The sequence below is a fragment of the Anolis sagrei genome, chromosome 2, assembly GCF_037176765.1.
Source record: "Anolis sagrei isolate rAnoSag1 chromosome 2, rAnoSag1.mat, whole genome shotgun sequence".
NCBI lineage: Eukaryota > Metazoa > Chordata > Lepidosauria > Squamata > Dactyloidae > Anolis > Anolis sagrei.
Genome location: NC_090022.1, coordinates 186,441,541 through 186,457,933, shown reverse-complemented (window position 1 = coordinate 186,457,933; position 16,393 = coordinate 186,441,541). Strand labels below are relative to the sequence as shown.

The 16,393-nt window shown below is 42.9% G+C and overlaps 1 protein-coding gene across 6 annotated transcripts in view; it reads right to left on the bottom strand.

Annotated features, from left to right (window-relative positions):
• Positions 1 to 2,410: 2,410 nt before the first annotated feature.
• The window catches only part of ARHGEF25 (Rho guanine nucleotide exchange factor 25), a 128,865-nt gene continuing 114,882 nt past the window's right edge, over positions 2,411 to 16,393 (bottom strand). For all 6 annotated transcript variants that reach the window (XM_060762963.2, XM_060762962.2, XM_067464250.1 and 3 more), the window contains 8 exons: positions 15,411 to 15,503; positions 13,897 to 13,947; positions 12,415 to 12,492; positions 9,441 to 9,635; positions 8,056 to 8,236; positions 5,720 to 5,940; positions 3,930 to 4,034; positions 2,411 to 2,882 (listed from right to left, as the gene is read on the bottom strand). In XM_060762963.2, the coding sequence (XP_060618946.2) occupies positions 2,772 to 2,882; positions 3,930 to 4,034; positions 5,720 to 5,940; positions 8,056 to 8,236; positions 9,441 to 9,635; positions 12,415 to 12,492; positions 13,897 to 13,947; positions 15,411 to 15,503 (1,035 nt within the window). In that variant the 3' untranslated portion in view covers positions 2,411 to 2,771. The remainder of the gene's footprint in view (positions 2,883 to 3,929; positions 4,035 to 5,719; positions 5,941 to 8,055; positions 8,237 to 9,440; positions 9,636 to 12,414; positions 12,493 to 13,896; positions 13,948 to 15,410; positions 15,504 to 16,393) is intronic.

The following is a 16,393-nucleotide window of genomic DNA, read 5'->3' as shown; positions in this document are numbered from 1 at the left end:
AGAAGCTTTAAATACGGGGGAGAGTGATGTGCCAGTTAAAATTGAACTGGTATGGCCAGTGCGTCCTTGAGATTAAATGCACTATATGACTACAATAAAGAGGATATGCCTTGTCACACAAATCAATGAATGTCACAGTATAACAATCCATTGAAAATAGTATAGCAACTAGCCCTTCCGATTTCAAATCATAGCCTCAGAGAACATGAGAAATATCTGTTCAAACAAGTAGAGAGAAGTTGTTTTGTTTTTGCTTTTTTCCTGGACAGTTTCTGGTCTGTATTCTCATTATTCTTGAATGGGAAATTCAAGCTGTGTGATATAAACATTCCTTGGATATGCAAAACAGTATATAGAGACTGCAGGTGGGTAGTGTATACCTAGACACAGTTGTTGCAAAAGGAGACCTAGAATCAGAATTGGAAGAGACCTCCTGGGCCATCCAGTCCAACCCCATCAAGAAGCAGGAAAATTGCATTCAAAGCACCCCCGACAAATGGCCATACAGCCTCTGTTCAAAAGCCTTCAAAGAAGGAGCCTCCACCACACTCAAGAGCAGAGAGTTCCACTGCTGAACAGTTCTCTCAGTTAGGAAATTCTTCTTAATGTTCAGGTGGAATCTCCTTTCCTGTATTTTGAAGCCAACTTGAAGCAGTAATTCAAGTTGTACATTTAACCCGTATTCCACTAACTCTAACCTAATAAAAAGACTCATGGAAATCCATGTGATTGTTCTCAGGGCCATCTGTGTCTTCATATATAAATTGGATGATAATGATTGTGATTGAGTTTCTCCCTAGTCTCCAGGGCAGCAGAAAACAAGCTTGTTCCCTCCTCCCTATGACTTCCTCTTACATATTTATATATGGACATCATGTCTCCTCACAGTCTTTACTTCTGCAGGTTAAACATGCCCAGCTCTTTAAGCCGCTCCTCATAGGGCTCCTATTGACATTTTTTGCTGTTGCATGGCTCATGTTTAACTTGTTGTCCATGAGGACTACAAGATCTTTTTCACATGTACTGCTGCTGAGCCAGGCGTCCCCCATTCTGTATCTTTGCACCTCTTTCTGAAATGTTTGAATTGTGCAGTGGCACAATTGAACATTAGCCAAATGTGACATTGACAGATTGCCAGTCAGTCATACTCTGCAATGACCTCCAGAAAGGGATAGCTAGGTATGTAGGAACAGATTTACTGAAAGGTGGATCAAGAACCATGTGCCCAGATGGTCAAACACACAGTACCACTTGCTATTGCTTTTCTCCTTTCCAATTTTTAAAAGCACAGGCAGCATTTTGCCCCAGCAATGCCTTCTATATAGCTTTCCCTTTGTACCTTTTGTCATTGAATGCCAAGGGAGTTTTGTGACTAACTTTGAGAGAGGCATTCTAGATTTTTAAAAAACAAGCTTGGACCTCTTGAAGAAAAGTCTTGAAGAAAATTCTAAAATTGCCAATAAATTGTACATAGAGCCATAGGGACAGGTCTGCGTATATATGTAAAGGTAAAAGTTTCCCCTTGACATTAAATCTAGTCTAGTCTGGCTCTGGGTAGTGGTGCTCATCTAAATCGAAGAGCCGGCATTGTCCATAGGCGCCTCCTAAGTCTTGTGGCCGGCATGACTGCATGGAGCACCATTACCTTGATCTACTCACATTTGTATGTTTCTGAACTGCTAGGTTGGAAGAAGCTGGGGCTAACAACAGGAGCTCACCACATCCCGTCGATTTGAACAGCCAACCTTTTGGTCAGAAAGTCCTGCAGCTTAGCAGTTTAACCCACTGCACCAGTGCAGCCCACATGTATATATGTATAACACTACAAAAATCACAAACAGGGTCGATGTATCTTTTGGTACCTTCTCTCTCAGTAAGATATCACTCAAGTTGAAAAAAAAAACTATGGCAACTAACTACATCCATGGACTTGTAGTTTCCCTACACAGGACCATCCGGAGATAGAAGCAGCCATGAAGAAGAAGACAGACAGTCTCAGAGGGCTTATAATGTCTGGTCTGTGAGCCTGCAAAATCTATTAAATCTTATGCTACTTGATGATGAAGAAAGGAAAACAGTCAAAATAAGTGCTAAAATAATTTCTAAATGGATTATAGTCTGCTTAAAATAGTCTTCAGAGGTAGAGAAAATGGTGAAATGAAGAGGTTGTGAAGGGAAATCATAGCATGAATGCACAGCTCACATAAAGTATGATGAGTTCTTTAGTTTTATGCTAAACTACGGTATATAGAAATGGAGACAAAGGAGGAGGTTCACTACATGGCACACAACTTTCTAGTGGAAGAGGCACAACAAATATCGAGTCATATAAATGTGCACTTTACTGCTGCCTGGCACAGCTTGCCAATTGTTGGATAATGTGCAGTCGTTGAACATCTTGTCTCTTGTGTTTGTTTTAACTAAAATCTTTATTATTACAACAAACAAAATAAAATTCTCATTTCACACCATCCAATCCCTTTGCCCCAAAGTCCTTACTCATAGCCCCTAGAACCCCACAGCATGCATATACTGGGGTCTGTGGGAAAGGGAAGGGCCTCCAGCAGCACTCCCTGGTCCCAATCCAACGTGTGGGTCCTGAATCTCTGACAGGATGCATCTCAGTATTAGGCACTGGACTGGAGGAGGGTTAGACAGTTTCCATCCTAATGCTGCTGCATCTCATTCCCAGAGCCACCGCGAGAAGACAGGGGAGCATATAGCCAGTCTAAGTCCCTGGGCCAGATAGGGGCCATCCCACAATCCATGGGTCACAGCTCATCCTCATCGAGTTTGGCAAGTCGAGCACAACCTTGAGGAACGTTGATTTCATGGACATCCGGATCTGGGAGTAGTGGCCTGGCATCGTCATCACTTGGGGCCTGAAAGGAAACAGAGAGATGAAGTAGGTGACAGGCAATGTTCCAGAGATGCTTTTCCAGTATAAACTCAAAGAACAAAAAACTCTTGCATCCTAATTTGTTTTATACCTTAACAGTATTTTGAATTAGGCCTTTTAAATTCTGTCTACACAAAACATGCATTCCGTAACCTGAGAGGCACGTTAACTGTGCAAAAAATATACTACAAACCACTATATTTATTTATTATTTATTTACTGTGTTTATATCCCACCCTTCTCACCCTGAAGGGGACTCGGAGCCAGGGCCGTAGCCAGAAAAAAATTTCGGGGAGGGTTGGCAATTTCGGCGGGGGCAGGGGGGTGGGTTGAGAATTGGGGGGGGGGGGGGGTGTTGAAAAGTTCGGAGGGGGGGGTTGAAACCTGCCTCCTAGCTCACGCTGAAGCAAAGAGCACAGCAGGTTGGCAGAGCAACCTTCAATAGCCTGCAGCTCCACCCCTGTCAACCACCTCCACCAAGTCTGGCCTCCTTAATGAGAGCATTCAACACACACACACCCAACTTGGTTGCTTCACTACATCGGCTATTGCTGCAAGTAATGACAGTGTGAATAAATTGTAAACATTTGCTTGAGATAGTGCTTACAGTTCTGGAGGGACTCTTAATTTTTTGCATCTCATAGGCTTAGCATGGGGATTTGGTTAACCAGTTAAAATTCATGAGTAAACCAGGTTTTTTAAAAAAATCTGAAACATTTCGGGGGGGGGGGGTTGAACCCCTAAAACCACCCCCTCGCTACAGGCCTGCTCGGAGCAGCCTTACAATCGGCAACAATTCATTGCCATATCAACAAACAAATGATAAAATAAACATATACATCAAAACAAAAATTAAAAAGCAATATAAACATTAAAATGAATTATTAAAATCACGCAATCCTAAAACATAGTCAAAAGCCATTCCAGTCATTATTGCACATAATACACATATGTGGAACCGGAAAGAGTGATATGATTTGAGGTCCCTTTGGATGAGCAGGGGCATTTCTTCAGTCCTACCCAAACTCACCTCTTGCAAGGACTCCTGCTGGGAGGTCCCAGAGAGTTGCACCTCATCAGAAGGGTGGTGACCTGGTCGGACTCCGGGAGAGCTTTGGCTGCGAGATGGCTGTGCCTGAAAGGTAGGAGGGAATTCATTTGAAGAGAGACACCTTGTGCTGCGGAAGTCACACCTAGCAGTTTGGGGGCCTTCAGAGTTTCATTACATGTATGAAAAGACATGCACAGTATGTTGTTGTTTTCTGAAAACAACAACATACTGTGCATGTGCTGGCAGCATACCATACAAACCTCAGGGATTGGGGTGACTGATATGATCTTGTCATCAACATATCTGCAAATTTAGGCCAACCTGCCTTTCTGAAGTTGAATGAGGCCTTATAGTTAGGAACAATTGGCATACTATTGGCCGGTACTGTGTGTTTGGTATTGGTGGTCGCACTGATTTAGTGCATTGCTGCACAATGCTGTCACTCACAAATAGGAGGTTGGGGTTATATCCTCGGTGCAATCCCCCACTGTTGTAAGATGCTGGGAGCTTATTATCATGAATAAGAGATATGCCGCATTATCACAGGATGTCTATGCTCCACACCACTGGAGAAATTACACTTTTTTGTCATGTCAGGAGCAACTTGAGAAACTGCAAGTCACTTCTGGTGTGAGAGAATTGGCCGTCTGCAAGGACGTTGCCCAGGGGACACCTGGATGAATTGACGTTTTTATCATCCTTGTGGATGATAAAATTACACTGTTTAGCTGGTATTGCACCACCTGACATCCACCGGGAGGGATTTCATTTGAAGAGAGACACCTTATGCTGCAGAAGCCACACCTAGCAGTTTGGAGGCCTTCAGAGTTTCATTACATGTATGAAAAGACATGCACAGTATGTTGTCATGCACCGGGAATTAGCAGCCAGCAATGAAAGTACAAAGGTATTGACGTCTCCAGCCCATCCTCTGTTTGGATATCAGCCAGCATGCAAACGTCTTAAATCAAGAAACAGCTTCCTAAGATTGAGAGAGATACTCGCAGGAACACCTCAGCAAGCAAGAGTCCAAAAATGGCAGGCTAAAACCCAGCACCTCAATCAGTAGCTGACACCAGATAAGAAACTCCCCCCTGGACACACAGAAGAGTGAACGACCTGGAAGGAGCTGAACAGGCTACACTCTGGGACCACGAAATGCAGAGCCAACCTTAATAAATGGGGCTACAAAGTGGAGTCCACAACATGCGAGTGCGGAGAAGAGCAAATCACAGACCACCTACTAAATGCAACCTGAGTCCTGCCTCATGCGCAATGGAGGACCTTCTCCCAGCAACAACAGAGGCACTCCAAATGGCCAGCTTCTGGTCAAAAGACATTTAGCCTAATGCCAAGTTGTTGTTTTTTTTTTAAAAAAAACAACTTTGTTTGTATTTTTAATTGCATTTTAACTGTAGTTCACTTCTGACATGATAAATAAATAAATGCCAAACAAACCTGGCAGAAGAAGCGAAACACACGTTTCTGACTATCCATTTTATTAGATGACTTTATCTGATCTTTCAAAGGAGAAACATGCACAGTGACTTTCTGTGCATAAATTATCTAATAACTGAAATGTCATTAACTGCCAACAATGTTTGGTAATTTCACAAGATGTCAGAAAAGGAGGAATAATGGACTGAACTGGAGTCTCATAGCACCCATTGACTTCAAAGCAGAATAGGAATTTCAGCCATGCCAGGCAGGCATCTCAACCCCACGGAAGAGTTCAGCTGGGTCCTTTAGTAATGCCATTCTTTCTTTACCTCAGCAGGCGGTAGATGCTCCGGCTGAACAGGGCCAGGAAGGTAAAGGGAAGGCAGGGAGGCATTGAGGGTCTGGAGGGTGGATCCCTTATTCTGGTCCATAGAGGCTGAGGAGCAGGGCCGGGTAGGACCACCGGGCAGTGAGTGGTGCAGGGCTCCCATTCGTCCCAGGCTGTGGGTTTTGCTCTCTCGGCGCTGGTACTCGATGGGCGACTGCAGTGCTGCAGGAGGGAATACAATGTGGCACAGTGAGTTCCAGGGCGAGATGAAATAGTCTTCAGCAACAGAAAATACATCTTGGTGCATCAGTGACTCATGATCCCAACAATTTGTTGAAGAATGACCACAAGCTGCTTCCACTTTGGGGGACACAGAATCCACCCACACATGTTTTCTGACTTGAATGAGGATGAGCTGGATACACAAAATAGCCATTGCTCAAATGATCTTCCCAGCCAGAACTGTCAAATCACTGCATGCCAATTAAGACGTATTTTTCCAGAGACATGGAGTGAAGTGCAGGGAAGTGCCTTTTAGAACTGTCAGATATACTCTCTGAGACGTTTTTGTTATCGTGTCAGGAGTGAATTGAGAATATAGTGCAAGTTGCTTCTATTGTTAGAGAATCAGCCGTCTGCAAGGACATTGCCCAGGGGAAGCCAGGATGTGATACTACCCTGTAGGAGGCTTCTCTCATGTCCCTGCATGGGAAGCTGGGGCTGATAGACGGGAGCTCACCCCATCTTGTGGATTCGAACCACCGACCTTCAGGTCTTCAGGTCAGCAGTTCAGCCGGCACAAGAGTTCAACCCATTGCACCACTGCAGCTCTCTCTGAAATAACACTGTAAAAGTTGGGACTATGCCTCATATTTTAGAATGGGGATATAAATCTTGCCTTCTGGGTAGCTAAGAAGAACACAAATGGGAAAAGATGTTGTATTTGGAATTATTTCCCTGAATTGGAAAATGTTATAACTTTTTCCCCAAGTAAAAAAGTTTCATACAGGCATTTAAAAAAATATCCACCTGTCTAGCATCAGCTTGAAGCAGTATTATCTGTGGTCCTGCTATTTCGGCCTGTGTAATGTGTGAAATGAGCTGTAGCTCAGGGTCCTATCTTTCAAAAGCTGTGAGTTAGCTTAATTCACAAAGGTCAAAGCACCATTTGCACTTGAAATGTATTCTGGGGAAAGAGACATCGCTCAATTTGCTCATCCCATATTATCATGCATGCACAGTGAAGACCTGGCCTGCACAAGCAGCAAATGGGGAAGAACTGTGATGTTCAAATCTCTGGCAAGGAAAGGAGACAAGACGATAGCAGAATAGACTGCAAAATTTCAAGCTGCAAATTATGCCAGGTAGAGGAAGAATCACATTTCTGGGCAACTAGAAAATTAGCATACAAAGTATGAGCTGAAACAGAACTCACTGATATGCCTTGTCTGTTTCAGTAACTGCCCATGAAGCACTCTGCCCATGGCTGACACTATCTTTGCAATCAGTTTGGTTCCAGGTCAAGGGCTTTCCATATATATTTAAAGCTGTCTGTTTCAAGACTTAAAACAGAGAAGAAAAATCCCTGCTTTATGTTGTATGATCTGTTATTAGTTGAGTGAGGATAGTTCATAAATATCCAAATAACTCTTTACCCCTGATTCCCCTCAGGGAGACAGAGTGGTATATAAATAAAGTTTTATTTTTTTATTTATAAAGTCATATTCCTTCAGACCCAGAGGAAGGCAAAGGCAAACTCCTTCGGAACAAATCTGACCAAGAAAGCCCCTTGACCAAAGTTTACCTTTGTGTCGTAAGTTGGAAATGACTAAAAGACATCACCACAATAATGTTTTCTAGGAAGTAACCCTCCGGGACCGTAATTCTGGATTAGCTGTCTTTCATAGAATCATAGAGTTGGGAGAGACCTCATGGGCCATCCAGTCCAACCCCCTGCCACGAAGCAGGAAAATCGCATTCAAAGCATCCCCGACAGATGGCCATCCAGATTCTACTTAAAAGCCTCTAAAGAAGGAGTCTCTACCACACTTCGGGGCAGAGAGTTCCACTGCTGAACAGCTCTGACAGTCAAGAAGTTCTTCCTCATTTTCAGGTGGAATTTCCTTTGCTGTAGTTTGAAGCCATTGCTCCGCATCCTAGTCTCCAGGGCAGCAGAAAACAAGCTTGCTCCCTCCTCCCTATGACTTCCTTTCACATACTTATACATGGTCCTCATCATGTCTCCTCTGCAGACTTCCCCTCACAAATTTATACACGGCTCTCATCATATTGCCTCTCAGCCTTCTATTCTGCAGGGTAAACATGCCCAGCTCTTACCGTTAAGGAAGTCACGTTGTGTCTCCAAGATGAGGCTGATGTCGGCCACCCAGGCCTGGGCGATCTCTGGCGATGATGCCTGCAGTATGTAACGGATGGTGCCTCGTTCTGCGCCACGAGAAATCAGTGCAAATTTGCAGGGATCATTGTCCACACTGGGCTCCAGGCCTAAACAGCTCACCTGGTGCAGAGAGGGACAGTGACTAAGGAGAGACAACAGATATGGAGTTTGCCCAGTAAAGGATCGGATCATTCGATACATTTCAGATTCTTTGGAAGTCATTTGTTGTTTATATTAATCAAGCCGACACTGGAATTAAAACTTCTTTGGAAAAAGAGAAATTTGAGAAAAACACTGTTGAAAGTTATGATTAATATATAAACAACAAATAACTACAGTACATCTCCCTTATCTACAAGGAATACCGTATATACTCAAGTATAAGTCGAGTTTTTCAGCACATTTTTTAAGGCTGAAAGAGCCCCGCTCGGCTTATATTTGGGTCAGCTTATACTCAAGTATATATGGGGGGGGGGGGCGCGGTCAGGAACGACTTGAGAAATTGCACAATATATATTATACACATATATGTGTGTATATACAGTATATACAGTAATTTTATTTGTATCCATTTTATTTTTTAAATTTACCAGTAACTGCTGTATTTCCCACCCTGGGCTTATACATGAGTCAATAAGTATTTTGTGGTAAAATTGGGTGCCTCAGCTTATATTTGGGTCGGCTTATACTCAAGTATATATGGTATGTTTCTAGCCTTTGCATGGATGTGCAAAATTACAAATAATAGCAAACCCTATTGAAATGAAGAATTTCTGGCCCAAGAATACCATTGTGCAGGAACAGTTAGAAAATGGCTTGGAGAGAACCTATTTTGTTAAATGTGAATAAATCAAACTGTGGATACTAGTTGCCAGATATGGAGTTGTTCACCTATTGTATTTTCAAGACGCAATCCTCACCGCTAAAGCCAGATAAGCATGCATATATAATAGTCAGATGCTTAAGATTGCACTTTATGTGTATTTAACTGGTTTTTATTCTATGTATTTTATTTGCTCACTGTTTAAACTGTTTTAGTTTATGGGACATGTTTTATAACTATGTTTAAGCGGCATTGAATCTTGCTGGAGTTGTAAGCCGCCTTGAGTCCCCCTTCGGTGGAGAAAGGTGGAGTATAAATGAAGCAAATAAAAAATAAAACAAATAAATAATAAATAAGGATGCTGAATTCAATACTCAATATTGAATTTTATGGATGCATAAAAACGGTGGCTATGCAGCCTTGGATGTGGGAGCCTCTAGTGCAAAATGCACTCCTAAGTTGCAGAGCTGTCTACGTTTGTCACTGTTAATCCTGAAATACCTTGATGCTGCTCTTGAAGGCATACGTTGGGGCAGTGTATGGACCCCGCCGCCGCTCCAGAATCTCGCTTAGAATGACAATCTGCTCAAAGAGGAAGATGCGCCGCTCACGGCCTCGGGCCAGGATCCCACCGGCCTGTTCTGTCACCCAGAAGGTGTTTTGTTGCAACAGCTTCCCTTGCGCCGTCAGCTTCCCCTGGAAAGGATCGGACAGACCCACATTATTGGCAGTGCAAAAGAGACAAAATGCCACATACTTATGGCAGAACATTTAGAACTACACATGTGCAGATGGAGGACTGCATGGTTGAATGCTGCTGTGTGCCAAATACTTGCCATCTGTGGAAATATAGAGCAGGGGTCCTCAAACTAAGGCCCGGGGGCCGGATACGGCCCTCCAAGGTCATTTACCCGGCCCTCGCTCAGGGTCAACCTAAATCTGAAACTACTTGAAAGCACACAACAACAACAATCCTATCTCATCAGCCAAAAGCAGGCCCACACTTCCCATTGAAATACTAATAAGTTTATATTTGTGAAAATTATTCTTCATTTTTAATTATTGTATTGTTTTTAAGTGTTTTTGCACTACAATTAAGATATGTGCATTATGCATAGGAATTAATTCACCTTTTTTTCAAATTATAATCCGGCCCCCCAATGGTTTGAGGGACTGTGACCTGGCCCTCTGTTTAAAAAGTTTGAGGACCCCTGATCTAGAGCATCATATATGCTCATGTATAAGACAATTTCATGTATAAGTCAAGGGTTGGTTTGGAGGCCAAAATTATGAATTTTGATATGACCCATGGACAATTTGGGATCATGCCACAGAGAGGAGAAAACACCAGTGCTGTATTTGGGAGCCAGCCAGAAGTTCTCCTGCTCAGTAGCAGTACCATGGTAGAGAAAGTAATGAATGAGTTGGGTGCTTCTTTTAGGTACTCCTGGGAAGACTAAGCCAGGGGTCCTCAGACTAAGGTCCAAGGGCCAGATACAGCCCTCATAGGTTATTTACCCAGCCCTCGCTCAGGATCAACCTAAGTCTGAAATGACTTGAAAGCACACAATAACAACAACAACAACAACCCTATCTCATCAGCCAAAAGCAGACCCACACTTCCCACTGAAATACTAATAAGTTTATATTTGTTAAAATTGTTCTTCATTTTAATTATTGTATTGTTTTAAGTGGGTTTTTTGGCACTACAAATAAGATATGTGCAGTGTGCATAGGAATTAATTCATATTTTTTTTCAAATATAATTCGGCTCTCTAACAGTTTGAGGGACTGTGACCTGGCCCTCTGTTTAAAACGTTTGAGGACTCCTTGTCTAATTTCTTGCCTTTAGCCACTCTACTCAGAGAAGGGGCTCATTCCTTCTTTGATAAGAGTTAAGGTGCAGAACTTAGAGTTAAGGCCCACGGATAAGTCAAGCCAGGTTTTGGTATCGGTTTTGCGACTAAAATTTCTAGACATATATGAATATATACAATAAGTGAGGCTAGCACTATTTGGCTTAATGAAGTATGCTTCTCAAATCAGAAAATAGAAAGATATAAATACAAACATTATAAGAGCACTAAAGTACCACAGCACCAGGAAGGACTGTGCCACCATGACAGGGCAAAATATCATAGAATCATAGAGTTGGAAGAGACCTCATGGGCCATCCAGTCCAACTTCCTGCCAAGAAGCAGGAATATTGCATTCAAAGCACCCCTGACAGATGGCCATCCAGCCTCTGTTTAAAAGCTTCCAAAGAAGGAGCCTCCACCACACTCCGGGGCAGAGAGTTCCACTGCTGAACAGCTCTCACAGTCAGCAAGTTCTTCCTCGTGTTCAGATGGAATCTCCTTTCTTGTAGTTTGAAGCCATTGTTCTGCGTCCTAATCTCCAGGGAAGCAGAAAACAAGCTTGCTCCCTCCTCCCTATGACTTCCTCTCACATATTTATACATGGCTATCATATCTCCTCTCAGCCTTCTCTTCTTCAGGCTAAACATGCCCAGCTCCTTAAGCCGCTCCTCATAGGGCTTGTTCTCCAGACCCTTGATCATTTTAATTGCCCTCCTCTGGATATATAGCACTATGTAAAACAATTTTTGTTCCTGGGTTATAAATGTCATTTATTATTTGGTTCTATCATGAAAACATGGGAAAAGTTTATCAAACTGCAGAAACTTTTTTTGTGGGACACCGTGCATCACATTTTGCGATCGTTTTTCAATGAATATCTCATCGAGTCTCAACCTATTCATCATAGTTTGTGGCAGCCACAAAAACGAAGTTCTGGAATGTAACAACTACTTTCAAAGTAAGTCCCACACAATTAGACAGGAAATAACACTTTCAAAGCAAGAACAGACACTTCTTTTAAATTTTATTACATAATGTAGTCATCACATCAAGTCTGAAGTTGCATAGTCCAAAGGGAAGGCAGTAGCACATACAGTAATACTTCAGAATGTGAATACTATACTTCTAAATACATTGACTGAATGCACGACAAATTCCCCCCTGATTCCGGCAATCCTTCCATTATTGTTATTATCATAATTACTTATGAATACAGGCATTTTAAAAAGTATCCACACCCTTTTACCCTCCAGGTGTTTTGGACTTCAGCCCCCAGAATTCCTGACCTTTGGGCAAGCTGGCTAGGATTTCTTGGAGTTGGGAGTTCCAGATACCTGGAGAGTCACAGGTTGATGAGACCTGCCTTAAGCCCACCATTCTTGTATTAGCATACATCGAAGAAGTGATCCCTCATAATGACTAATAAGATCTCTGTCTTTGGAGTGGTCAACAGATTTCACACCTCTACAAGGCTGGAGGAAATTTGCCGCCACGTCCCCTGCCAAACCTAACGAAAAATTACAGGCCCTTATAAATAATAGTCATTTAGAAGCATCTAGGAAAATGGATTAGCTTCCACGGAAGCTCCAGCTTGAGCGTCATGCTCCAGAACTTACCTCAAAGCCCTGAAGACGGCCCACGTTCATCATGTCATTGCAGCGCTTGGGAACGAAACACATCACCTCCACAGCTCTCTGCAAAGGCAAAGTAGGGCAGGAAGTTGGAGAAGGAGTTGCTTGAGGTAAGGAACTAGATGGTGCCTGCTACTGTTTCATGATTGCCAGCAAAAGACTTCCTGGAGATGGGACTATGTTCTCCACCACAAGGATGCGCAATGAAAGCTGTCCTCTCCCACAGTATAGTGCATAAAGCACCAGTCTTCCTAGGACTAAGCCTGATCCCAATAAAATAGTTGAGCTGAACAAAGTAACAAGATGGATGTCTAAAGGAGCATGGAAGAACATCCTGGGTGAGAAAAGCCAATCACAAACCATTCCCAGAGGTTTGGGTGGATTTGAGCTATTTTAAACAAATGGCACTATGCAGTGTGATAAGGCTGAAAAACAGATGCCTGTTGTCCCGTATGGATACTGTCATATTGGGGATGCTGAGACATGAGTTTAAGCCTTCTCAATTACAACCAATAATTTACATAGCTTCAGATCCTTCTCTCAATATTTAAGACAACTTGTAAAATATAAATGTTACTGTCTTGCTGGACTACAACTCCCACAAGTCCTAGGTAGCATGGTCAACAGTGAGGGATGATGAGAGTTGCAGTCCAACAACAACATGGGATGACACAACCTGTGGGCCGTTGATCACCAGTGGGCCACGAGGATGAAAATCTGGTCCATGAACCTCCTTCCTCTTTATTTTATTTTATTTCTGCTCCTTTTCTGCCGCCTGCCACTCCCTCCCTGTCGCTGACCATGGCATATGTTCTGTATCAGAAACTAGAGTTGATGTGGTCTATTCAATGCAATTTTCTGAATCAGCACCCCAAACAAAAATCTAAGGTAAGGTAAAGGTTGTCCCCTGACATTAAATCAAGTCATGTCTGACTCTGGGGTGTGGTGCTCATCTCCATTTCTAAGCCGAAGAGCCGGCGTTGTCCATAGACACCTCCAAGGTCATGTGGCCAGCATGACTACATGGAGCGCCGTTACCTTCCCACCAGAGTGGTACCTATTGATCTACTCACATTTGCATGTTTTCGAACTGCTAGGTTGGCAGAAGCTAGGGCTGACAGCGGAAGCTCACGTCGCTCCCCGAAATTGAACCTGCAACCTTTCGGTCAACAAGCTCAGCAGCTCAGCGCTTTAACCCACTGTGCTACTGGGGGCTCTAAAGTTGACCAAAAAACTGATTCATAATCCTTTTGGGACTAATGTTGGAGAGCAGTCCCTGGTCAAAGTGGTGGTCCCTGGTTAAAGTTGGCCCTGGTCAAAAAAAGGTTGGGAACCACTGCCTTATGGGCTAGCTTTCTAACACCTGATTCCAAAACAGCCATGTAACATCCAGTCCATATAACAAGGTGGAGTAAGGGTGCAGGGGACCAACAGCGACAAACATGTTACCATGACCCCAGCTCCTACCTCCAGCTGCTCTGTGTTTTTGCCAGCTTTGCCATAGTATTTCAGGAAATCCTGGAAAAGAGCGGAAACAACAAGATTATTTTCTTAAGTGGGCAATGGCGTGTCTTCAACAACTAGACTGGATCTGAATAGAAATAAGAAAAAACTATGGAAAGCAGGCTTTATTTCTCTTACACACCCTCAGCAAATTGCTCTCAGGGAAGCTAACCCAAATTGTGCTGTATTTACAGGAGTGTCTTTGCCTTCACAAATATGTCCTATAGACTAAGGGCATGTGGTACAGATTTGATTTTGAATGGCGTGTTTTTAAATTGTGTTGTTTACCGTTGGGTTTTAATATAAATGTTATTGCATTCTCGATGTTTAATTTTTATGCTTTATGTTAAATGTTATTTTGTGTTTTATGTCTTAATTTGGTTAGGTTTCTAATTTATAGTTATATGTTATTGTCTAGCAATTATGCTTTGGTTTTCACATGTATGTACGACATTGAATTTTGCCTTTATAATGTTGGAAACTGCTTTTGAGTTCCCTAAGAGGGAGAAAAGTGGTATTATTTTATTTATTTATTTATTTATTTCCAGCATTTCTACCCCGTCCTTCTCAACCCCCGAAGGGGGACTCAGGATGGCTTACATTTGGCACAATTTGATGCCATTAAATATAACAAAGCAATATAACAACAATTAAAACAATGAATAGAACATTAAATAAAACAATAAAAACAGTATTAACCGCCGTATCACCATTCCTGTCAAATTCCATATCCAAAGCATATGTATATAAATGTAGTAAGTAAATAAATAAATGTATAAGATTACAGTCTAAGTCCTTGGCATCTCCAGGCAGGGCTAGGAAAGAGTCTTGCCAAAAACTCTGGACAAGCACTGTCAACTACTGTTCATCATAATGTACTAGATGGACCAGTAATCTGCCTTCAAAAAGCTGTTTCTAATATTCCTGGGCTTGCATATTTGCAAATCAAGAAAATATTCCCCAAACACCAATTTCCAGTGCTATCTCCTTCAAATAGGAATGAAATCCTAAATCATCTGATGCCCTGAGGAAGTGAGGAGCATGTAATAAGTTATGGAGGAAAATCTGCTCAGAAATATCAAGAAATAGTTGCAGCCAATTGTGTACAAATGAAGGCTAGCACATACTGGCTGCCATGTAATGCCTGAAGCAGTCTCTTTCCATTGTTCCAGCTCTACAAACAGAGACAGCCACTTGTCGTTAGGTGGCGATAGAAGGCTACCCAACAAATTGGCCGCTCCTTTCGTGACATTTGGGTGGCTTGCTGTCCTGCAGATGACAGGCGGCCCTGAAGATCCTCCAGGACTCCCTCATCCCTGCTTTCCAGTTCCTCCCTGATCCTCCCAAATATCAAAGCCAGACATATAATATACAGCCTTTCTTCTTTACTGTGCAAAGCCAGTGCAAAGCCAGTTTTCCACCCCCACTGCATCTTTGTCTCTGCTTTGGAGAGCCCTCTCCATTTTCCCTTGCAGCACCTTGAGCAGAAGCTGGTATTTCATGATTCGCTGTACAGGTTTGATGAGCAAGTCGTTGAGCTGCAAGCGGTGCCCCAGTTCCTGCTTCAGTTCCTGGAAAGGAGGGAATGACATGCAGATGCAGCTGTAAAAGTCAGGTGGAAGGTCAGCTCTCCTGCTTTTTCATGGGGCAGGGGATCTCTCCATCTCTCTTTGCCAGCATCCCACTCATCCTCCTGAGAAGATCCTGTCTCTTCATCTTCCCACCTTATGCGGCTTTTATAGCAATCTTCAAAATGGTACGACTCATTTATCTAGCACAACGCATTTGGGAAGCCGAAGAGTGGAGAAGGCTGCTCTAGAGTAGACCTGCACATCCTGTGGCCCTCCAAATGTTTTGGAATTCTGGCCACTGGACAAGCTGGCTAGGGCCTCTGGGAGTTGGAGGCCAAAACATCTGGAAGGCCACAGGTTGTGCAAGCCTGCTCTAGAGCAATGATTCTCAACCTGTGGGTCCCCAGGTGTTTTGGCCTACAACTACTAGAAATCTCAGACAGTTTACCAGCTGTTAGAATTCCTGGGAGTTGAAGGCCAAAACATCTGGAGACCCACAGGTTGAGAACCACTTCTCTAGAGCCTCAACAGCAAATAAGAGTCCACATTATCTGCTTTGAACTGGATTATATGAGTCTATACTACCATATAATCCAGTTCAAAGCAGATAATATGGATTTTATATAGAAGTAGAAGATGCTGCACTGGTATCAAAGAAGTCCCGGTCCATATGTCACCAATGACCATCACACCATTTGGCCTTGGGCACACCAAACTCATCTCCTCAAATACACACACACACACATACACAAACAGAGTCATTTGCTTGCACACAAAAGGCTCAGTCTCTGACATTTTTACAGGAATCGCTTGTAGAAGCCCTAGGAGTAATCCAGCACCTGAGATCTCAGGTGACTTTTTGCATGTAAATATCATCATCTGACAGCTAT